Raw genomic sequence first — 25,742 nt, 5'->3', positions numbered from 1 at the left:
TGAAGAAGTGGAGTAATCATGTGGAATCCACATATTTGGGTGCAAGATCAACAGCTCGAAGACACAAATCCATTTCCCAGGAGGAAAAAGTGACTGTAAACTAAAATAGACAAATTGAGGTTGGGAACATACTACAGTGGCTTAGATATAAAATTCAAATAGAACTGGAGAAGTGCTCCTGTGCTTACACAGCAGCTGTGAATCTATTTGGATTCCTAGCAAGACTGAACCATTCTTCCCCAGATCTTAGTGCACAGGAAAGACATGGAGCACTTGTAGTGAGTGGTTACTCAAATGATCTGCAAATTTCTTTGTCCTCCAAACTAATTCATTAATTTATTAGATACTGCAGAGGGATGTGATGGAGCCGAGACTACTGCACATAGTAGCTTGCAGCTAATTTTCAGCAAGGACCTGGTTACTTTTCTGAACGCTATTTAGCTCTCCACCTTTAACTTTGCCAATTTGAAATTGTGGAGGAGAAAGAGCATTCTACAGTTCTTCTTTATGTAAAGCAAGTTGCGCAGCACATCACTGCAGTCAAGGCTGTCACCCTTATCTGTTCTATTCATAGAATGAGACCTTCTGATAGAAATCTCTTCTGATAATCTCATCTCTGAATTTGCTGACAAGGAAAGTATAGAAAGAAGACAAAGTTAACTTTTACAATATTCTGGGTGTAATTTGTCATTGTGACATTTTTTCCATATTTGTCATATTTTCTTTAACTTTAGTCAAAAAATCTTGACATTCTGATGCCATATATAACTGTTTTTTTTAAAAAAAGTATATTATAATTATTTATTAAATTTACATACAGTACTGCCCTTCATCCGAAGATCACATGGGCAGTTTACAGTATAAAAACACAAAATGCATAACAACAACAGCAAAACAATACCTCCAACAGACACATTTGTATGCTAAGTTCAATTACCTATACAGTCAAACGCTGCCGATAATAATAATAAGAGGGGGACTTTAAAAAAGCAGAAAAAGAGAGGGAAAAGGAGGGTGGTGATGGAATCTTGCATGTGTTTGCAACGAGATGTGAAATGCACTCAGGGCCAGCCCATGAGGCGACCATCTCAGGTGGCAAGATTCATAGGTGCAGCACACCCCAATGTAAATCTTTATTCTCCGCTTTGCTCATGATGTGTAGATCTTCACTCACCCCTTCTTCCCTGGCAGGGAGGGTGGGCGCCATTTTGTGGTTTGCCTCAGGTGCCAAAATGTCTTGGGCTGGTCCTGGTTGCAGTATGTCAACATGAGATATACCTGTATATATGGAGGCTCCTTGTCCATGATCAATACCCTCAGCTTTTGCAAGGGAAAGACTGCACATGGGGAACGTGCATGCCTATGATCTTGGGCAAAAAGAACTATGAATTCAGAGTCAGGATCTGCATACACAATCTCAGTTCCCTCCCCTACCCATTCCTCTTGAAAAGGCTGGATGACTGTGTGGGTCTCCTGACCCCACAAGCAACGCCATATAAGAGTCTACAACTGCTTTCCCCCCCACATTTGCCTTTTCCAGCCCCAGTTTTGGACTGAAACTCCCATCAGCTGCAGTCAACCTGCCTAATGCTCAGGGATGATGGGAGTTGCAGCCCAACATCTGGGGGGCAAAAGCCTTGGGGGAAGACTGGTCTACAACATAGAGGTTTGTCATGATCACATACAAAATGTGGTTATTATTTACTAGTCAGTATTAGACCCTGGGCCTTAGACAATTTAATACATGAAATGGGGGGAAAATGACATAGTAATGTCCTGCAGGGGACGCGGGTGGCGCTGTGGATTAAACCACAGAGCCTAGGACTTGCCGATCAGAAGGTCGGTGGTTCGAATCCCCGTAACGGGGTGAGCTCCCGTTGCTCAGTCCCTGCTCCTGCCAACCTAGCAGTTCGAAAGCACGTCAAAGTGCAAGTAGATAAATAGGTACCGCTCCGGCGGGAAGGTAGACAGTGTTTCCGTGCGCTGCTCTGGTTCTCCAAAAGTGACTTAGTCATGCTGGCTGTACGCCGGCTCCCTCGGCCAGTAAAGCGAGATGAGCGCCACAACCCCAGAGTTGGTCAGGACTGGACCTAATGGTCAGGGGTCCCCTTTACCTTTAATGTCCTGCAGATGTTTTTTAAAAGGCACATAGGAATAGAAGGTGGAGGCATAACATTCCACTTCCCAGAATCTGCTAATCAAAGTGAGTTGCTTCTTCATAAAGCAGGCCCTGTCCTACGTTGACTTGTCCTCTGTAAGCAGAGGGGTTTCCAGATTGAGAAAAAATGTGAGTGAGATCTCCTGGTCTGGCATGAAAAATGGTATGTGAGTGACCATAGGCAAACAAACAGGACGTGGTACTAAGCTGCCAATCTGTATCTTACTGCAGTCCTGGCACCTGGAAGCGAAGTGCCTGGCATCCCTTTGGGAGCCAATAGCCGGCTAGTCATTAATCCCCCTCATGTCTGGTGGAGGAACTGTCCTTCTTGCTTGTTGCTGTTTTCATTAGTCATACTACAGAGGCACATAGTGTGTTTACTTTGCTACCCAGTTTGCTTTGAGTACGGTACACAAGTGTGGAGTTGGATGGTTTTTATTTGCTCGAGGGAAATTACTGTAATTGAAGCAATGTGAATGTTAAAATCAGAGTGTGGACAGCAATGCTACAGTTTGGCATTGTTGCCTCTGGGAGTCTGTAATTTACAATATTTCAGTTACAATTTAATTTAAGTGTCTTTTCCTCCTACTACTTTTTCTGATGCAGACTGAGTTTTCTATTTTTAAAACAAACAAATCAAACTTATCAGATTAATCCCTCAGGCTAAAGCACAACTTCCTAAGAAGGCATTTGCTTCTTTAACAGCCTTTCCCCAGTGAGCTAGATCTTGTAAAACGGCAATAATAATAATAATAATAATAATAATAATAATAATAATAATAATAATAGGTTTATCATTGTTCTATTGCTTACACTTATATGTTTGGCATCTGATAGTTTGAGAAACACAGCAGTCATTTTGTGCGTAAATTCTGATCTCCCCCTCTTTTTCTAACCTTGCATTCTCAGTCTACTAAATCATTCAGGCTTAAACCATTTTTAAAAGCAAAATACATTTTTAATTTAACAGTGTACGCTGATTGCCAAGGACCCCCTCCCATATTTTTTTTAAAAAATAGATGTGCTAAAGTGCACCATCTTGTGGAGAATTGAAAAATGCTATGTTTTCCTTCTGAAGCACGGAGTCCCTAATTAACACTGCAGAAAAGGAAATGAAATAAATAAAAAGAAAATCAGATTCATACAACTGAGTTGCATAGAATGCTAACTTTTGAATTTTTAATTTCATAGGCAAGAGTCTGATAAATGTAAGTGTACTTAAGACAGATTTCAGCAGGAGGGATTTTAACATAACAATTATTTAATTAATTGGACAAAGGGCCAGCCTGTCTGAGGCAGCAAATACTGAATGCTGAGGAGGGCAGTGGATCCAGCCCTCTAAACTGCTCTCCTCTCTTTGAGGACAGAGTTGTGTGCCCCTCCCTTTTAAGCTTTCTTTCTACCCTCAAGGGTAGTGGTGGGTGTTGAAGTAAGATTCACTGCCTCTGTGTGGAATGGAGAAGTGCACCATTTTGTCCTTTGCCTCAGGAAGCAAAATGTCTTGGGCCAGTCCTGACTGGACTGCAGACTGGGATGGCTCACAGATCCCCTGGTCACAGACTTCCCCACTGTGATGAGATTGTATTGTATTCCTATTGGTAGGTTTTCCCCCTTAATAAATAATGTCAAAAATTAGGGGGCATCTTATACACGGGTAGTGTATCTCCCCATTTTCTTAAATCTGAGTCCTCAAAAATAGGGGGTGTCTTATACATGGGGGCATCTTATAGGTGGAAAAATATGGTATTTTTAAATTAGCGCATACAAATTGTGTGTAAACTTGTGGCCTCTTTTTTGTGATGTGCAAGTGTGTCCCCCCCCCCCCCCCCGGAGGGGCTCGCCTAAAGGCTCTAAGCCTTTTTGTTAGACAAGCTTTTGCTCTTACCAGATTTGGCTATGTATCTGAGAAAACATTAGAACATAGGAAACTGACTTGTTCAGTCAGACCGTTCATCCATCTAGCTTTTAAATTTTATTTATGAATTTTTACATAATCACATATACAACGCGCAACATTAAACATTGACTTCCCTTCCCCCCCTCTTCTGTGGTTCCTTCTGCTAAATATTCCATATTTTCCTTTTTCTCATTTTATCTTAGAGTGATTTTTGCTGCTGAATGTACTCTAATCCTGCTACCGTTTGTAACTTGTTTGCAGTGATTCTTCAGATATTCTATAAACATTTCCCAGTCTTCCTTAAATGCCCTTTTGATCTCTTATTCTGTTGGTTTCATTTGCCAGTTCTGCACATTCCATCATTTTCGTCTGCCACTCCAGACCATTGGTCCATCTAGTTTAATATTGTCTTCACTGACTGGCAGGGGCTCTCCAGGGTTTCAGACATGAGTCTTTCCCTGCCCTAACTGGAGATGATGGATACTGAACCAGGGGCCTTGTGCATGCAAAGTCAGTGCTCTGCCATTGAGCTATATTCCCTTTGTTAAAGGTATGGACCAGGAATGCAGTGTATTTTGGGCCTCCTGGCTTTCCATACCAAGAAACTGCTGAGTCAGCTCTCTGGCAGTGCGCGGCTTAGTTTCAATTCTACATTGCAAGCAGTGACCTGTTGTGTGGTTTTCTGTTTCCATAAAACGCTTGACAATAAAGTTGTTGTTGTGCATCCTCTGTGGGGCCTCCCCTTCGTGATACTTTTAAAGTAAATTACTGTTCTCTGCTTTCTTTATTCAGGTCTGACTAAATTAGATTTTTAAAATAAAACCTGAGAGACAAAAATAGTGTCCCTTAAAGCAGGCCAGCACACCTTGTGACGCCCCCACCCATCCCGAACACGAGGACAGTTGCAGCCTGTGAGTCATGCATTGTGGCCTGGCAGGTGTTTGGCAGCCTTCAACATTTGCACAGTGCTAGACGGGCAGTAAATAGAGCCTTCATTGGGCAGCTGCAGGAGGCTGGTGGTTGATTTGCAAGGGAAGCCTTGAAGCAAGGTTGCAGCTCTGACGCCTGCAAGGAGTTGCTCAATACTGCAGGCAGTTACTAAAAATTTAATTTAGAAATCAATGTACTCCAGCTGATGCTAGATTATTCTGTCTGTTCACACACTGTACTAATTAAGCGAGCGTAGCTGTGCCTTTCATGGCGTGAAATGAAAAGAAATATGAAAGGCAAGTTTCCCCAACGCAACCTTGTAACAAAAGAAGTCTTGTCAAATATTCCTTCATTACAGAAAGGCTGATGAGGGAGGATTGCAGTGGGTGGCTAACCATTTGGGGAATAGTGCACATGAATACAAGCACAGGTAGGGGCTCGGGGGAGCGTGGCCCACCAACTGTTTGTTTGTCTCTGCTAGCTGATAGCATCTAGCAGGAAGGGTTAGTACAAACTCCTGGGATTGCCAATTGTTCCCACCAGTTGCTCCTATGGTGCTTGCGAAAGGTCTCAGTGAAGATCGCCTTAAAAATTTGTACATACAAGGGACTGTTTGCTCTTCCTGCTCAGTTTGTGTTTGCATATATCAAACAATATATGGCTTTCAGAGAGTGTCAGGACAAGACACCCAACCTTCCCATTTGTTCTGAACCAGAGGAGAGGTGAAAGAACTTCTGTCTGTGAGTATGGCTGTGGCTGATGCCTCCCTCCCCATTGATGGGGGCACATGCCTGCACCACTTCTTTTTCTCTGTCCCACTTCTTTTTCTGCCCTTTCAGATGTGGCAGTCATTTTGTGCCCCACAGTGGCCATTGTGGTATGCCATGCCCCGGAGCAGCCGTTTTGTGACTGGAGCCCATGGTATTTTGCTATGAATTCCAGATGTGCTCACTGTTCCCCAAAGGCTGGCATCCCTTGAGTTAGAATTTCCTTCAGAACTCTTCCAACCATAAAAACCAAGAGATCATAATGAAGGGTGTATAAATTCAAACAAGCTGGGTTTAAAGTAATAAAACATATTTGTTCTAATCTTGCACAGCAGTCATGGCATGACATTCAGTCACTTCAGTAGGCTTGGCAATCCTTTTTGGCCACAAGAGCCCCAAGAGGTGGTGGTTGATTGGTCTGGGACCATGTGACAGAGGGCATGGCTGGAGCTGGCACCGGGCATGGCCAGAGCCATCCACACTCACACATACACCAACTCATGTGATTTACATTGGGAAGTTGGTATGCAGGGATGACCCTCCCCATAGGCTGGGAAGATTGCAGTTTACACAAAGAGGAGTCTTTGCAACAAGTACTGCTATGCAATATTGGGTTAGTCTATTCTGGAACACCCAACTGAATTTTTTTGAAAGACACACTCACACGTAAAACTCTAATAATATAATGGAGGGGGGAGAGAGAGAAAAGATAGAGCACATAGCAAAATTATAATAATAATTCCAGTTGCCCTCTACTCCCCTGTCTCTTTTGTGCATATTACTCAGCTACAACCACCCACCCTCTTACAAACAATTTGTACCCTTCAGTTCTAACTCAATATAGTTGCTGGTGGCAACCAATGCAACTATTAGCTTAGGTTTCGGTTCATTTCTATTCCTTTGATTTAATCATGATCAGCTGAATTTCAGCATGGTTACTGCCTAATCTTGGTTGCGGAGGTGTGCTTGGCCTGGATGGAGCTGGAAGAAAGATGTGCCCGTGGTTTCTAGAACAGGAGTGGGGAAGCTTTGGCCCTCTAGATGTTGTGGGACTCCAAGTCCCATCAGTCCCAGCAGCATGGCCAATGGTCAGGAATGATGGGAGCTGGAGTCCAGCAACATTGGGAAGGCCACTGGTTCCCCACTCCTGCTCTAGAAGGAGGAGCCATATTAGACACTAAATAGCAGCTGGATAAATGAATATTAAAATAAATAATTAAAAGTATTTCAAGAACTTTCCCCGCACTCATGCCTTAGCTTCCCCCTCATGGTTGGCAGGCACTTATTATCACTTCTGCCATGGGTTTGGGGTTTTTTAAAAGGAAAACAAAGTTTGCTCTGCCTAGCGTATCCATGCTATGATCCTGCAAAGCAAAAGTGCTTCTCAGTGTTTGGCCTGCAGTAGAGTGGCGTGCCTGGCCTTTACCAACTGAGATCTTACCTGCATGTGGGGATGAATAATACCTGCACTCCTTTGGAGTAGGGCACTGCTTTCCACTCTGTGTATGTTGTTGTTGTTTAGTCGTTTAGTCGTGTCCGACTCTTCGTGACCCCATGGACCAGAGAACGCCAGGCACTCCTGTCCTCCACTGCCCCCCGCAGCTTGGTCAGACTCATGCTGGTAACCTCGAAAACACTATCCAACCATCTCGTCCTCTGTCGCCCCCTTCTCCTTGTGCCCTCCATCTTTCCCAACATCAGGGTCTTCTCCAGGGAGTCTTCTCTTCTCATGAGGTGGCCAAAGTACTGGAGCCTCAGCTTCACAATCTGTCCTTCCAGTGAGCACTCAGGGCTGATTTCCTGAGTATGTTAGAGTAATGTAAATCAGAACAAGACACAGTACTCAAAAGTAGAAAAGGGGATGATGGGAAGACATGGGGGACAGCTGCAGAATGTGTTCACATTTCTTTTGCTTACCTGTGTGGGGTACTTTGTACTGGCACCTCCTGCTGTTGGAATGGAATTTAGTGTTGGGTGTTTGTAACTAGAGTCCGGAGACAAAGGGTACCTGGTACAATTCTGTGCACAGAAGTGCTAGCAATATTCTCAGATTCCCCCATGTGTGTTCTGGAGAGAAGCTGTTTGTGTTCGAAGCATTTGTGCTAGGTTCCGTCTTTCCATAGCGTCCCCATCACCAGAGAGCTATAAGTTTGCATTATCACGAACCCAGTGAGGTTTAGCAGCATGCCACGTACTCTCTTGTCACACTTGTGCTCTTCCTGTGCTTGGCTCATATTTTGGTGGTGGTGTGCTGTGATTGGGTTCTGAGCTGCATACTATCCTCTGCTCTGCCATGGGCAGGGTGGGGTGGGGACATGGACCTATTCTAGAATTTTTTGATGTTGTGCCAAATCTGGGGCTGAAGTAATGTTGCACTGTCAATGAGTGCATGGTGATACAAAGGGAGTATAGATGACGGTGTGCTCCTCCCCTGCGCTACCCACATCTCACCCATGACTCATTTCAGCTATTCTAGAGGTGTATTCTTCACCAGCAGAATATCTGGTATTCTGCCCATGTAGCAACACTTCCTCTAAACCTTCCAGCCCATCAGGCGATAGGCCTCTACCCTAGGATTGTGCCCTAAATATCCTTGAATTGTATTTTTTTAAAACAACAACAACAACATCTCCCATGCTTATTAGTGTTGGAGTCCCTCAAAGAGACCCATGGAGGAGATGATGAGCTGTCATCTGTTAAGTGGCACTTTGTCTTCTGACTCAGCGCTGAATGGGAGTTTGGAAGCACCATTTTTAGATGAGAAATAGGATTCAGTTCCTGACCATCTGTGGCTATTTAATATTCCATGTTGCTTTTCAGAAGACTAGTGGGAGGTGTCTTAGCAAAATGCCAGTGTGGCTAATTACTTTTCTGCCTACTTAAACCTTCTACTCTCTTTAATGCAAAATAAAGCTTTTGTGTGTGTGTGTGTGTGTGTGTGTGTGTGTGTGTGTGCGTGTGTGTGTGCGCGCGCACACACCATATGAAACTATTATAAATGGTGAAGTTTTGCTCCATGCCCAGAAACTAAATTACAGTAAAAGTAATATTGAGGAGCTATTACTGGCAGCACAAGGGATTCCTTTGAACCAGAGCTGACAAAAATGTAGGGCTCACAGATGCTTCTCCGTTGCCAGGTAAGGACGATTCTGGGCGAGATGGGTCAATGGTCTAATTTCATATAAAGCAACTTCTTATAAGTCATGTTGTTCTGCCTAGTGGCTTGGCAACTAGCAAAGAGTGCTAATTAATGGGCTGAAAGCTAGTCTGGAATGCAGGTCACTACGACCTACCTGGGTGGGAGCTGAAAAGAATGTTCTGAATGGGAGGGTGTCTGGCTGGAGGAGAAACAAGGAGGGGTGTCAACAGACTGCATAATTTTTTGCTGATCAAGCACCTTCCTTTTAACCTACTGACTGGTTAATTTATCATTTTTACGTAACTGCAAATCACCAACACCTCACTATTAAGTGCCCTTGTGGGGTGGGGTGGGCGCTTGCAGGAAGATGCTTGCAATTTAATAAACAAAAGGTACCATTGTTGGGTGGAAGGAGAGTCCATCTTTAATATATTTTCTCATTCCCTATTATAGCCTTACCCAGAAGGTTAAAGGAGTTGGCATGCTTAGCCTAGAGACTATTGCCATCTTTAAATATTTGAAGGACTGCCAAATAGGTGACGGAGCCAATTTGTTTCCTGTTACTCCAAAAGATATAACCCAAACAACAGGCTACACAGTCACAAGAAAGAATATTTTGACTAAACATCAGGAAGAGCTTGGCTGTACAAGGTTTGCAGTGATAGAACAGATGACCTTGGGAAGTGGCAGACTCTCCTTCGTTAGCGGTTTTAAAGCAGAGGTGGTTGGATAGCCACTGATCAGGGATATTGCAGCCATAGGTTTCCTGCGTTGCCATGCGTTTGGAGCAGATGAACATTGCGGTCCCTTCCAACCAGGCCTGGGCGCAGTGGCAGAGTGTTAATGCTGCACTAACCTCACCACCACAACTAGCTTCCCTCTACTTCCCCGTAAACAACAGTTAACACCAGTGACTGGATGTTGGCTGAGCACTGCTGCTTCCCGCCATGTCATCCGCTACTGCCATTCACATTACAAAAAGTCATTCTCTTACATTTTTTTTTAATAGCCACAGGGTGATCCTATCAAGATTAAGATGAATTAAAGGTTTTTAATTCTCCCTGTTTTTTGAATGAAAATGTCTCCTCACCTGAAGCTGCAATTTGCCCCATTAGTAAAAACCATGTAGGCACAGCTTGTATGCATGTGTGGCTTTTACCAACAGGACAAATAGCAGCTGAGAAGGGAGAGGTGTTATCTAGAAAAACAGTGCAGAGGTTGCCGGCTTAAGCCTCCATCTGATGGCACCAATCTGCAGCTGTAAAGCATAAGACTGCTTACACCTGCAGGACAGCATATTCTACTACTCTTGTCTTCGGCACAGAGTTCTGATGGTACATGATTGTTTCTCTAAGCTGTGAAAGCGTCGCCTGAAATTCTGGGCAAGCCTGTACAGGTTTCAGTGCGGCAAGCTTGCCACAGCCAGCAAAAGCAGTTACGGTGTCATTGCCAGTGGAGTCATGTATCTAGGAAGTGCATTGTATATGCTGTGCCCTATAGTAAAAGGTACCCTGGCCGGTTAAGTCCAGTCAAAGGCGACTATGGGGTTGTGGCGCTCATCTCGCTTTCAGGCCGAGGAAGTCAGCATTTGTTCACAGACAGCTTTCCGGGTCATGTGGCCAGCATGACTAAACCACTTCTGGTGCAACGGAACACCGTGACAGAAAACAGAGCGCATGGAAACATCATTTACCTTCCTGCCACAGCAGTACCTATTTATCTACTTGTACTGGCGTGCTTTCGAACTGCTGGGTTGGCAGGAGCTGGGACAGAGCAACAGGAGCTCACTCTGTCATGGGGATTAGAACCGCTGACCTTCCGGTCGGCAAGCCCAAGAGGCAAAGTGGTTTAGACCACAGCGCCACCTGCATCCCTATAGCTTTAGCAGTGTGCCTTGATTGTTGCAATCCATGCTTCTGAAACAAAGGTGCAGCTGTACTGTGACACTTACTGTTTATGATGACCACATCTGTATTCTTATAGACAATAAGGATTGCTTTACTGTTAAAATATTATATTACTTTAACTGACTGGCTTTGCTGAGTGCATGAAAAACTACTTTTTGGTGAAAAGTTGTATATAAATGTTGGAAATATATAAATAAGCAGAAACTAATACAACATGCTGCAATTATAGAAGTCAAGGTGTTTAGAAGGTGTCTGTTAGATAATCATCGCACCCAAAGGACTGTTGATGTGTATTTAGAATGCAGAATGAATGAATGTACTAATCATGCTCCCTAGTACAAGGATGTTATGGGAGACCAGGAGTTAAACAGCAGAGAAAAACTCTTACCATGGTCATCTAATAGAATTTACAGCCAGAAATGATTTCTGTTTTACAAGAGACACTGGATTTCATGCTGATAATGTATCCTTGGTGATTCACAATACCCTCCAACATTTCTCCTATGAAAATAGGGATGTCCTATTCCATAATAATAATAATTTTATTATTTATACCCTGTCCATCTAACTGGGTTGTCCCAGCCACTCTAGGCAGCTTCCAACATATATAAAAACATTAAACATTTATGAACTTCCCTATGCAGGGCTGCCTTCATATGTCTTTTAAAGGTTGTATAGTTACTTATCTCCTTGACTTGGGCGGGGGGATGTTGCATAACTCCATACCCTGGGATTAAAACAGGGACATTGTACCATACCCTCCAACATTTCACTGATGAAAATAGGGACATCCTAAGGAAAAGCCAGACATTATGGGATCAAATCAGAAACTGGAACGGCTTCTGTAAATCTGGGACTATCCCTGGAAAATAGGGACACTTAGAGGGTCTGCCATGGTTTTCCCAGTAGTGATGTATGGAAGTGAGAGCTGGACCATCAAGAAGGCTGATTGCCGAAGAATTGATGCTTTTGAATTATGGTGCTGGAGGAGACTCTTGAGAGTCCCATGGACTGCAAGAAGATCAAACCTATCCATTCTTAAGGAAATCAGCCCTGAGTGCTCACTGGAAGGACAGATTGTGAAGTTGAGGCTCCAATACTTTGGCCATCTCATGAGAAGAGAAGACTCCCTGGAAAAGACCCTGATGTTGGGAAAGATGGAGGGCACAAGGAGAAGGGGACGATAGAGGGTGAGGTGGTTGGACAGTGTTCTCGAAGCTACGAACATGAGCCTGACCAAACTGCAGGAGGCAGTGGAAGACAGGAGTGCCTGGCGTGCTCTGGTTCATGGGGTCACGAAGAGTCGGACACGACTAAACGACTAAACAACAACAGAGGGTCTGCAATTGCATTTGTTTACTTTCGATGACATAAGCTAAATTTGTGGGGAAAGCCACCTGGTTTGATAGAGCTGAGCAATATCCATTTATTGTTTCAAGCTGAAAACAGCTGATACTGAGGACTTGGGTTGTGGGGAGTGGGAGCAGAAGAGAGACAGAGAGTGTGTGCACAGGAATGACATGTTGCATGGATGTTAACAAGCCATTCCTGCTTTTGGTCCAAGCTTACCCAAATAACACTCAAAGCTGAGCTGCAGCAGCAGCAGTGACAGGTTGGTACAGAGAGCAGGATTTTCTGCCCTTAATTTATTAGCCACAGAACACTGATCCTACCAAAGAAAGAGATGGGCTGCAGAAGGTCTGCAGATTGTTGCTGCTGCTACTTGTGGGAAGAGAGGGGGATAAGTCTGCAGCAATTCATAATTGTGCTCATCGAAAGAGACTTTCTGAAATGCAGTCTCTTTCAGTCACTTCATTTGAGGTACAATCATCACTGTGGTCTCCCAGAAGTCTCCGCCTTTCATTGGGTCATTCTGTCTGTTGTCTGATATATGGCTGGGTTATTCTTGTCACGTCCAGTATTAAATTAGTCACAAGCATTTTCTGTCTTTTCTTTTCCAGCTGTTCAGAGACATCACAGTAAGACATCACCTCAGACTTTTTAAATTTATATTTGTTTATTTAATTTAAAAACAACATAGTCAATGAATTAAACTTCTCCCCTCACTCCCGCCAGCTGCTCAATCACCTTCTAGAGAAACAAAATTATTTATTTGGTCATGCAATCCACTCTAGCCCTTAAGCCAATTGTACGAAGAGAAGGCATGGGAACCCAGATACAAACTTGGGGTTGATGCAGTGACTTGCTCTAACTCAATTGTCAGTTTGGCCTCCTAGTCCCGCTGATTTCAGTCAGACTTGTTCCTTAGGGAGGGAGCTTGTATGGGAACATGTGGATATGTGACTAGTAGGGTCCCCTCCAGACTGGTGGGTTTTTTTGTGGGTGTATTCAGCAACATGTCATTCACACAATAATATTGCATTAGTGGTGTCTCATTCCATTTTATTAGTTCCATAATGCTTCTTCAATGTTACTGCATTATTGTCTTCTGGAGGGGCACTGTGCAACAAAAGTTGGAAATATGAGGCACTCAGTTATGGTGAGATGGCGGAGGGAGGGAGGGAGGGCATAAAGGATACATAAAGGATGCCTGGGGACCGGTTATACCCAGGCTGTTGCCAGCTGCGCCACTAGGTTTGATGAAGTGCACGCAACCTGTGCACTGTTGTGTTAGCTTTCCTGTTGTGTCCGTGGCGAGGTAGGGGTGTGGGCAAGCCACTCTTATCATCCTGCGTTCATCAACTTCCTTTGTGTATTGGTGGCACATCGGCACTGATGCCAACGCAGGCACAGACCCTATTTGATGGGCCCTTTCTGAGTTTCCAGATGTATATATGGCACGTAAGTCTGTTGTCTTTGCACCATTTTTGTATTTGAAAGGTTCGCCAGCAGCAGCGGCAGCAGTATCTCCCTCATCCCCACTTCCCATGCGATTGGCCTTTAGGATTCAAAACAGAACAAGTGCCACTAAAAGGCCGATCCTTCTGTAGTACTTCAAACCAGTTCAATTTGCAAGCTAGTTGTGAAGTGCAAACACAGTCCTTGTTGGGGGTGGGGGCGTAATATGCACAGTGACTGTTTTTCCACTCAAGATTTCCATGTTGGGCATTAATCAATGGTGGCTGCTGCCCATTGCAGCTGGTGGGGCACAAGGCGGAGACCTTGGCTGTAGCTGGAGCCAGAGCCAATAAAAAGCAGAGCCAATTCATTCTAGCTTTGTCTTCACTCTCCTCCTTGTTGAGTTCCAAGAGGCAAACACTGAGCCTAAGGAAGAGAGAGCTGTCAGGAAGTGCCTTCCTTTGGACTGGTTTGAAGTAAGGAGGTGGGCAAGTGATGGGAGGCTGAGACTGGTGAGTCAGGGCCACATTTACCCTAATGCACCAGCCTCCACTGCCACCATTTTAGGTTTAGATTTCCACCAAATGGAGATGTACTAGGCGGAAAGACTAGTACACCAAGCAAACTTAACATTTCTCACTTGCTGTACAGAAGCCCAGCAGAGCCTCCAACTAGCAGATGCTGCCCGAACAGCAGTTGGTTGGATCATGAGCAATATTAGGACATGAATACATTAATTCACTTTTCACTATATGACTAAATTTGATGCTCTTTTTGTTGGCAAGGATCCGAAGTGAATATGGCAATTAATTTGCGGAGTGTTCAGCTTGCGCTTGCCAAAGGGGCATTAATAATATGCTTTAAAAGAAGCCTTGGAACCTAAATGGCTTTGCTGTTAGGGAAGTTGCCGGGGAGAGAGATCAAGTGCACGCTTATATGCCAGATGATGGAAACAGTAGCCAAGGAAAGTATTCTCCCTTAGCCAAGATTGAGTGGGGAATGGGCATAAACTAAGCCAAAAGGATCAGAGACGAACAAACAATCCATGTTTGGTTGGCACTGTGGGATACGTAGAATGTATACAGGAACAAACAAGGAGGACAACCACAACCTTATATGGTCTTGTTTTTCTTTTCTTTTCTTTTTACATGTATAAAGGGTGGGTGGATGGTGCTCTTTGCTGGCATGTAATTGATATTGGATGTTCACAGTGCAAGCTGCTGACACAGTGGCGCAGAGGTGTAGGACCTGTTTCCTGGACAGAAAAGTGCACCTCAGTCGTCTCAAGCTGGTTCGAAAGAGCACCTCCTAAATTAGTACATTATTACTGTATAGCTGTGCCTTTTTGAAAAAGCAAACCTTCTGGTGATAGCGTTTCCACCCTGAGCCTCTTCTTCAACTGCATAAGCAGTGACTCAGGTCGTATAGGCTGAAAACTGGCACCTGAAACAGCTTCTGTGCCCAGATCGAGCAATGTTATGTTTTCAGATATGATTTATTCAACAAATTAAACTTGGCTGTTCATAGGCGTTAAAATTGCAAAAGCAAAAAAAGTCACTTTTGGAGCAAAACGTGTGTGTGTGTGTGTTTATCCCCTGTTTTTAAGTTTTATTTTATTACAGCATTTATATCCCTGCCTTCTTAATAATAATAATAATTTTTATTTATATCCCTCCCATCTGTCTGGGTTGCCCCAGCCCCTCTGGGCAGCTTCCAACACACACAGAAATAATAATAAAACATCAAACATTAACAGTAATAATCAGATCCTATATAAAAAAAATCACAATAACTATAATAAACAACTTGTATCAAATAAAGCAATACAGTGGTACCTCAGGTTACATACGCTTCAGGTTACAGACTCCGCTAACCCAGAAATAGTACCTCAGGTTAAGAACTTTGCTTCAGGATGAGAACAGAAATCGTGTTCTGGTGGCGCGGAGGCAGCATGAGAGCCCATTAGCTAAAGTGGTGCTTCAGGTTAAGAACAGTTTCAGGTTAAGAACGGACCTCCGGAACGAATTAAGTACTTAACCCAAGGTACCACTGTACTCAATAATCCATTAGACTCCAATAGTAAATTAAACATCAGCAAATAATATTTTAACTATATAATCAATAAAATAACAGCAAATCACAATGCATAAAATATTAGAAAACGCACAAAACCAAATATAAGGACCAAAAACGAACAAGGACGAAACTGAGAAACAAGGACACACAACTTATAAAATTATTTTTAAAAATCTATCCCTGATCTCCTTTCTTCCCATCTGCTTCTGCTCTTCTCCAAGTCATGGTCTGGGGCTGGAGGGTGGGGCAAGGCCACTGGAAAGCCATTGGTTGCAAAGAGCCTCTCTCCCCTCAGTTCTTGTGTAAATACACCACTCAGGGTGGCTTACAGCATATATAACATTACAAGTTCATATAAAGAATGCAATGCAATTACAGAAGAGACAGGGTCAGCAGTTAAATTATAAATGTGTTGTCTCCTAAAACTCTCAGGGTCTGGTCTGAAGAGACATGAGGTTAGCACATTGTTGAAGTTATGCAGTTCTGGGACTGGTCAGTAGTACCTGGCAAATATGGGCATGCTGCTTTGGGTTCCATGATGGAAGAAAGGCAGGATACAAATGTTAAAGCATAAATAAAAAGTGAGCCTGATGGAATAATAAATAGGACTTAAATAACTGGTGAAAAATAGGGAGAGAGAGAACCAACCATAGTTCATTACAGATTAAGGTTTTCCACAACCGAGGGCAGCCACTTCGAAGGAAGGCCCCATCTCTTATCCTACTCAGCCATGCTTCCATCGTAGGACACAGAGAGGGACCCTCTGATCCTAGACACTGGGCAGAGTGACTTGGGAGTAGATGAATCCCTACAGTATCTTGGACCTAAGTAATGTAGGGCTCTAATGGTAATCACCAACATTTTGAACTGTGACCAGAAGGAAACTGGTAGCCGGTGCAGCTGTTGTAGGATTGGTGCAACGTGATCTCATGTAGCTGCATTGTGGACCAGCTGAAGTTTCACAGATAACCCCATGTGGACGGCACTGCAGAAATCCAAAATGGAAGTAACTAAGGCATGTGTCACTGTGGCCAGGCTTGACTTCTTCAGGAATGGGCACAGCTGGCACACTAGCCTCTGCTGAGCAAAGGCACTCTGGTGACAGCTGCCACCTGGTTTCTGCACTATATGACCTACCAAATCATTCTGGTTTTTTCATACAATCCCAGAGTTTTTCTCCTCACAGTCTAGCAAGATTGTGGGGTCTTTTGCCCTTTGAGGCAAAGAGGGAATTTTTCAACTGCCATCCCTCATATGTGTATAGTACTAAGGAAAAATTATGGCTACTGCTGCCACTGTTAATTCTCTTGCAAACACTAGTTTTGGCCCTTCAGGGTGCCTGAATTTTTGGAGCAGGGGTCAGCAAACTTTTTCAGCAGGGTGCCGGTCCACTGTCCCTCAGACCTTGTGGGGGGCTGGACTATATATTTTTTTTGGGGGGGGGGAATGCATGAATTCCTATGCCCCACAAATAACCCAGATATGCATTTTAAATAAAAGTACACATTCTACTCATGTAAAAACACGTTGATTCCCAGACCGTGCATGGGCCGGATTTACAAGGCGATTGGGCCGGATCCAGCCTCCGGGCCATAGTTTGCCTACCCATGCTCTGGAGGATCTCTGGTCCAGGCCTTAGCAATTGCTCAGTCTTCCATCACAGGCTGAATTTTCCCATGCAGCAATGAAAACTATTCACTCTACATTTTCAATTTATATTAGAACTGTGTGGATCTAATAGAACACCCTATGGTCTCTCTGCATCCTCCTTCCTTCCTTCCTTCCTTCCTTCCTAGCACTTATGACACTCAATGTTGTACACTTCAGCTTGGAGTGGTTACTTTGATCCTAAAGCAGCAACTTCGGGAAATTTTGTCAGTCAACATTAATTCCAGACGACTGTCTCCCACTCATACTTTTGTAACTGTGCTCAGGGAATGGGGAAACTATTCTCAGCTTCAGAACCTCCATTTGCAAAATGCATCTCTGTGTTTGTAGGTTCACAAGTGGGCAGTTGGGACCAACCAAAATGCCATGAAGTATTGAGCAAGCTTTTGAGTTTTCCCAGAACATCTAGCCCTGATGAAGAGGTCTGGTGGGCATGAAATCTCGCTCAGTACTTTGTGACACGTTGGTTGCTGTTACTTATTTGATTTATATCCTGCCTTTCCTCCTGAAGGAGCCCAGGGCAGTTCTTAAAGGTATTGCCCAGCGGTGGATTTGGGATTTTTTTTTATAGACCAGCATGGTTTCTTCTACTTGTTTATTTACTTCTTAGGGTGGTTCTGAAGACACACAAAGAGGGCAAGGGAAGAACAATGTCCCTTGCTTCACCTCTTCCAAATGGCCAAAACTTAACACAAATGACTCACACAAGCACAATGCCAAACAGCCACATTTTGTGATTTTCCTGAGCAATGAGGATTGCCAGGGTAGATTTGCATGGTATTTCTTGTGTATCTCCATATCCATTGCCTTTCCTTTTGTAATGCAAACAATGGTAACACCTTCTTGGTAGAAGAAAGCAGTTGATTAAGAAGTTGTAAAGTAGATTAACTTCAAAGGGCTGTGGGGGATCCCAAAGCTGCAATTTTGCACCACTAGCTTTCCAAATGCTACAAAGCCTTGCTGCTGAGGAATGCATGTCTGCTCACAATTCACATCAAGATCTAAATGGGGTCATATTCCTGGGATATGCATGTCCCAAAATTGGTCTGTGCTGGACTCCTCTTCAACCCGTGCTCCAGTATCCTCAAATATCGACTCAGCAGAGTAATGTAAGTGCCGCTCAAAAAGCTGTTCATAAATTATGTAATCTGCTCTTGATATGTACCCAAAAGAAAAAAAGAAGAAATCTCCTTGCTAAAGTATCTTCTTACAATAAAGGACCATGTGTCTTTTTTAAGAAAAGAAGGAAAGAAAAAAGAAAAAACAAGCAACAAGCAAACAGTTGCATCCTTCAAAAACCTATATGAAAGTAAAGATGCAGTTTGGGTTAGAAGTGGAGTTACAGGAACAGACATGGAAAAATGCAGGAACAAGCATCAGCAGGAAAGATCCCTGCAGCTCAAAGAAGTTCTGTTCTCTTCCTCTGCCCACCCCCTTCCACTCAGCTCTCCTGTTTGCTTTTCCAATTTCCACCCCCTTTCCTGCAAACCACCAGGGTTGAAATGGGGAAAAATAGTATACAAATGAAAGGCTATACCTCTGCAGCACAACTTATATCTTCCTGCCATCCCTTTGCCACAAAGAGATAATTCATCCACCTTGCAATGCATTGTGGACCTCTGGAGGTCTGAAGAGGGCAGAGCAAAGGCAGGTAAGACTTAAGGGGCCTCAGATTGTGTGGGAAGGAATGGAGGGGGGGTGGGCGAGGAGGAGACTTAGGGAGCTGTGGGAAGGTGGGGACCTTCAGTGCTCACAACTGGGGCAGGATTTACCAGGAAGGGTTGCTGGGCTCACTAGGCCTGGCCTCCTAAGCTGTTTTGTTTCTTTGAAGAAAGTGAACTTCAGGGGCACTGTGTGAGCTATTGCTGACCTGCTGCTGACAGTCACCTTGACAGCCACCTCCTGTCATCCCTCACACAGCTCTCCCAGTGTGAGTCTGGCCTGACCCATCTGATGGACGCCACAGGGCGCCTTTGCACTTCAGCAGCTCCTGCCCCCCTGCCCTGAGGGCTCCCTTTGCTGACAGAAACAGGGAGAGGCAGCCCGCTAATGTTGGGAAGAAGGGAGCCACGGGGGCAGTGTGTTTCTCTCCTTATCCACACATGCAGAAACTCAGGCGCAGGGATTGTTTAAATAAAATATAATAAAATGCCTCATAGGAATATATCTTGTTGAAGAAATCTGCTGATGTTACAAACTGAAGCGGTAAAAATCTTTCAAGTCTATACATCAGCTGAGAAGCAAGTCCTATTGAATTCAATGAGGCTCACTCCCAGGTATCTGAAGAAGTGTGCATGCACACGAAAGCTCATACCAAGAACTAACTTAGTTGGTCTTTAAGGTGCTACTGGAAGGAATTTTTTTTGTTTTGACTATGGCAGACCAACACGGCTACCTATCTGTAACTCCCAGGTAAGTGAATAAAGAATTGCTAGCAATGTTCACTATTTCCAGCGTTATTTCTAAAAATTATGTAAATCTGAAACACTGAAATGTGAAATAGGGAACCTGGGACCGCCCTCATGATGGTTTCTATCTATCTACCGCTGTGCTATTCCCCTTCCCCTAAGCTACAGCTTTCCTTCAGATAAATTCCTATCAGAATAAGTATTTAAATCAAACAGCATAGGCTTCAATTTGTTGACTAGTTTAAGCAGTGAAAAATATAACCTCAACTTATTCAAACCACTCAAACACAAGGCTCAGAAAGCTCCCCCCTGTACAACAACGAAACATTTTTTCCCCTACGTTGGGGAGAGAGGCCAAAGGTTTTCTTTTTTAAAAATAAAAAATGTGATTGGAACTCGCGGTCTATTTTTAGTGGCAAAGCTCATCCCTGAGATGTACTAAGAGTCTCTGATCATGTGCAGTGTGCTGTTCTCTTATAGCTGAGAACAGCCCCATCTGTTTCCTGTGAGAGACGGGTGTGATGATGGCCGAGCAGCCCGGGTCCGACCCTTCCTGAATGCGCGATCTTTCCCCCTCGAGTTGCTAAAAAGAGGTTTGTGCGTGTGATCAAAACACGGCTTGGAAGAGCGATGGGTGAAGACTTTGGTGCTGCGTGGTCCATTAGGGCAAGAAAAAAAAATCGTAACTTAAAAGGCGGCTTGCATGCGCTTGCTTGATTTTTTTTCTCTTCCAAAAAACCGAGCCCGGGCCACCCGGGTGGCTCCCAGACAGGTGTGGGGGCATCTGTGTGTGCCCTGTGGGCGTGCCACGTCTGGGTGTCTCGTGCGTGCCCGCTGGGGCCGGGTGTGATTCCCGGCTCGGTCCTGCAGGGGGCGAGACGGGGCGTCTCTGCTCTGGCGCCTGGATTTGCGCCGGGAGGAAATGATGTGCCTGGCTTGCCTGGTTAATTACAGCTCCAGACTCCCATTGGCAGAGCAGGGAGCAGCCACTTCCTCCTCCCTCACTGCAGCTGTATCCCCGGCTGAGTAGCCCCTCCTCCTCCTCCTCCCTCCCCTCCTCGCCTCGGCTCGCCTGGCTGCCTCTTCGGAACTTTGCGCCTGGCTCGCTCTTCGCTGCCAACTTTTCCCCGTCGCGACTCGACGGGAACTTCTCCTCCTCCTCCTCCTCCACCTCCTCCGGGCTCCCCAAAGGCGCCGCTGCGGGTAGCTCAGGCACCGCCGGAAGGGGGCCGGGCGCTGGGAAGATGCGGCCGGGCGCAGCGCCGTGATTACAGCGCGGGTCTCCGGGAAGGGGTTGCGCCGCCGCCGCCGCCAGCCCTCCTTGCAGCTACAGCCGGAGCAACAGCAGCCGCTGCTGCAGCAGCAGCAAAGCCCATGGACGGGAAGTTCCTCCTGCTCCTCCCTTAGGATCCCTGGGGATCGCGCGCCGCCGCCGCCTCCCCCCTGCTTCTTCGCCTTTGTCTGCGGTGCTATGAAGAGGTGAGTAGAGCTGCCTGTCTGAGCGGAGGCTCGCCCTTTGGATCTCACGCCCGCCCCAAATCCAGCAGCCTCTCCCTCTTCTCTCCTCGGGGTCCAAAACGCGTCCTTTCCCTCCCTCTCTCCCCCCACGCATGGGTCAAAACCCGCCTCCTACTGCGTCTCTGGAACTGTGTTGGAGACGATTATTATTTTATTTTAATTTTTTTTAAGATCTCGATTTCCAACTCCCTTCTTACGCCGTTTGTTTGGGGGAAAAAAAACGAGCCCCCCTCTCTTTATATACGTAGAAATTATTTATTCGGAATACTGTACAATAATGTGCGGTTCATGCAGTGCCTGCTCCTGTTCTGTCTGTGTAAATGGGCGTTTCGGACGCGCCTTTAAGAATCCTTCCAGAAAAGCTCCCAAAGCCAATAATATTACATCTGAGCTCTGTTTCCAGAGGCGGAAACTTAAGAGGAGATTTGAGGTGGGGGGAGGGGGCACATCCTTTAATCACTTCTGGGAGGCAAGCCTCTTCTGGTGCAGGAAGAGAGGGAGAGGAGGAGGGGGTCAGGGAGGAAAGAGAATCTGTAAACTTTCCTTGGCTCCCTCCCTCCTTTCCTGGCTATAGTCTTCCAGCAGCATCAAAGGCAGGAATGTGGGATTCATCTTCAGATGCCCACAGGGCAACTGTGGTTACAGATGTTACTCATTACCTTGCCAAGTAGAAGCCCTTCCCTCTTAAGCTGCAGCTCTTGCAGGAAAAGAGAAAGAGAGCAGCTTGGCAAAGTCATAAATAAAAATGGAAGGGAGATGGATAATTTGGTTTGAAGCAAGAGCCTTGCTTTATTTTTATTTTAGAGTGTGTGTTTGGACTGGTCTTCGTTGTTAAGTTGCTGGTTGATTATACCTCTAAAGTGTTTGGGAGGTGCCCAAAGGCTCGGGTACCTTTTTTTTATTAAGTTGCCTTGTAGATTTTATTTGTTGCTTTGGAGGTGATTTGCACACCTTAAAGAACCGGGTACATTAAAAGCTTTGATTTAGTTCTCTGAAGAACATAGGAAGACTCGTTCTATGTTTATTTTTTAAAAATAAAAAATAGGCCTCTTTGTTGGCATCTTTTACTTGTCTGACTACTCTCTTGGCTCGGCGGTTTCAGTTGGTGAAAGAAATACTTAACCCACAAACACGATGTTTGGCAGTTGCTCCCTTTCCAAATCCTATGGAAAATGTTGAGGTATGAAATTGCCTACTCTGTGGGGGAGTCCTTTATTTTGTTTATTCAAATAAAACAAAAATGAAAAACAGTGCGTTGGTCTGTACAGCCAACCCACACATTCAGAGAATTCACATTGTCCAGTTCTGCAAAGTTAATTTTGGCTTTTGCGTGTGAAAGTGAGACCGTGCACAATTCCCCCCTCCCCCTTGGTCAACAAACGAACTAACAGTTAATTGTTAAAGAGTACTCAGGCTCCTTCACTAGAAGGAGAGGAGGGGAAAGAGCAAAGTCATTGTATGTCTATTTTGTATGTATGATTTTAGGTTTTACTTTTTCATGTTGTAACTTACATTTAATGTATATTTGCTGCTGATATATAAACTGTTTGCTGGTTGGTATGTTGTGGCATGAGCTGAGGGCAGGGCAACAGCTTTCTTCAGGCTTCCTCAACCTCTGCCCTCCAGATTGGCCTACAACTCCCATGATCCCTAGCTAGCAGGTCCAGTGGTCAGGGATGATGGGAATTGTAGTCTCAAAACATCTGGAGGGCCGAGGTTGAGGAAGCCTGGCCTACTTCATCAGATGCACTCATGCTGATTTAAAATATTACTTTCTACAAAACTGCCACAGTATGTATTCATTTTCAACATATAATATGCTGCTGTTCTGCCAGTACCATATTGGTTGTTTCTTTGCTCTTTGAACTTTATAAATGTTTGGTGGTAATGTGCATCTTATTTCAAATCTGTACATTTGAAGAGCAGTGATAATCTGTAAGTATAATGAAGGAGGACTTGGCATAGCCTAGTTTGTTTCTGTGCATCTGAAGTAGTTGACCTTGAGTAACACAGGTTAACCCTGTTTTCCCAACCTTCCTCTCATTAACTTAGAGTAGCACCGATGTTGACATAAGTGGGAGAGTCTTGTCTAGTCAGAGTTGTTAACAGTCTGCTACCCACTTTTTGTCATGGCCTAAACATCTATTTATGTCCTTCCCCATGCAGAATTTCTGTGTGATTTTCTAGCTGTGTGTCAACAAACCATAGAGGTCAGTCCGTGGAGCTATGTTGGTAAATGAAACTCATCCCTAAATAGTAGTTCTGGTTTTTTTTAGCACTCTACGGCAGTTTAGGTTTATTAGAAAAAAATATACTGTTTGCTTGCTCTCCAAAACTTTTAAGGAAAAGTGTATCTGGAAAGAAGGTGGATGTTCCACAAGACAGCAAGATAGTTATCTAGTTGTATTTGAGAATTTGGGCCTAGGAACAGGCTGGCATCACATTTTGGGGCCTGATACAGAAAGCCACAGAGAAACTGTGGTTACATCCATTACTGCAGGAGTATCAGAGGTACTTTTTGGCTGTTTGTGACATTAGTGGTGGTTGATGGCTGCTGTTTCCTCTTCACCTCTCCCCTTTACAGAAACCACGTTATGAAGATTTATTTTTTTGCTCTTGATGACTGTGCATCTGTTCTGTACACATCTAGAGCACTCACCCAGGACATTGAAAGTGGTAGTTGACAAAGAGCAGCAAGGCCTTGGGTATGTGTGCAAGCTGTGCGCAGTACATACTTCAAAGAGCTCAAAGGTTGTCTCTTAACTCAAAACGGGGAGAGAGTGTGTGTGTGTGTGGCATTTAATTTTTTTTTAAGACAAGGACCAGGAGGATGTTATTTACACACTCAATTCGTTTGTTAATTTGCAACACGGGTGACTAACCTTCAGCTACCCAGGTGTTAGTGATCTATGACTCCCATCAGTCCTAGCTAGCATGGCCAATAGTCAGAAGTGATGGGAACAGATCTACAACAACTGGAGGGCTACACAGGTAGCCACTCCCTTTCAGAATATGTATACTGCACCCTTCATAAGGTGCAGAGGAGTCAAAGGTTTTATGCATGGGGTGTGTGTGCATGTCCAGTATATTTTATGGCAATCAAGATGGATTGGTTTTCAGTCAGGTTTCTCATTTTAGAACTCATATTTTTCCAGAACTTGTGCTTTCAGAGAGGAGGGGTTGTCTACTTGTTCTGGGCTTTGGAACAGAGCCTGTCCAGTGTAATATGATAACCCAAACCCAGAATTCTCTGGCTTGGTGAAAGAATGAGATCGGTGGTGCCCACAAATTATGGGGGCGATCTAAGCCTAATCCTGTGTTAGCCCAGATTCCCAGTATATGGGTATAGCATATTATAAACTTATGGGAGTAACCTGATACATATAAAATGTGGTTGGTAAAAAGATGGAGTTTGGCAGTCTTCACTGCTTCCCAGGAAGTGCACAGAAAACAGACAATCACATAAAGCTATATCACAGTTGGTTTTCAAAGTGGTCCCATACGACCATCTAAGTGGCATGTGTTGAGACACTGCAGGCTTTATGGCCTAAGCATGGATTTGGGAGGCATCCATTTAATTGAAAAGACAAAAGGCTGCTAGCTGCCCGTGCTCTCACCTGCTTGTAAGATGAAAGTTTGGCTGTTTAGAAAGTGTGTGAGCTAGTGCCGTGCTGAACCTTAACAGAGGTTTTCTTTCATCATTCAAGAGAGGTTGCAGGGATGAAATATACATGCTTTTTTTGGGGGGGGGGGCAAGTGTGGGTAACATACTCTCTTTCTCAGTAGGCTGGTCTGAGGAGGTTGCATTTACCAAGGTGATCAAGGGACCTGCCCTGTTGTTTTCATTGAGGAGCTATTTAGGAAAGCCTCACACTCACAGCAATGGGGAGCTTTCTGCAAGCTGCCTCCAGAGAGCCAGTGTGGTGTAGTGTGGTGTGGTGTAGTGGTTAAGAGCGGTAGTCTTGTAATCTGGGGACCGGGTTCGCGTCTCCGCTCCTCCACATGCAGCTGCTGGGTGACCTTGGGCCAGTCACACTTCTCTGAAGTCTCTCAGCCCCACTCACCTCACAGAGTGTTTGTTGTGGGGGAGGAAGGGAAAGGAGAATGTTAGCCGCTTTGAGACTCCTTAAAGGGAGTGAAAGGCGGGATATCAAATCCAAACTCTTCTTCTTCTCCCAGCCCAGGATTTTTATCTGGTATGATTCTCTGAGCACACAAATCTCGCTAGTCATGATGGCTAGAATACCAGTTGATCATGAATGGTGAGATTGCTGCTGCACTCATGTCTAGTTTGAAGGCTCCCATAGTCATTTGTTTCACCACTGTGAAAACAGAACATTGGACTACATGGGCCTTTAGCTTGATCCAGCAGGGCTCTCTTTACGTTCTCAGTTATACATGCGAGCTGAAAACTGATGTATGTGGCGGTGAAAAAGAGAAAGAGACTTGCAGCGCAATAGGCACAGGAGTGTTCC

At 44.6% G+C, this 25,742-nt stretch overlaps 1 protein-coding gene across 1 annotated transcript in view; it reads left to right on the top strand.

The window, feature by feature from the left end:
- Nucleotides 1-20,778: 20,778 nt before the first annotated feature.
- Nucleotides 20,779-25,742, top strand: part of ACVR1 (activin A receptor type 1) — a 69,249-nt gene continuing 64,285 nt past the window's right edge. Inside the window, exon 1 of the mRNA XM_079980024.1 lies at nt 20,779-21,228. Coding sequence (XP_079836150.1) covers nt 21,221-21,228 — 8 coding nt within the window. The 5' untranslated portion in view covers nt 20,779-21,220. The remainder of the gene's footprint in view (nt 21,229-25,742) is intronic.

Source organism: Podarcis cretensis (genome assembly GCF_951804945.1).
Source record: "Podarcis cretensis genome assembly, chromosome: 1".
NCBI lineage: Eukaryota > Metazoa > Chordata > Lepidosauria > Squamata > Lacertidae > Podarcis > Podarcis cretensis.
This window is presented reverse-complemented; position numbering and strand designations above follow the sequence as displayed.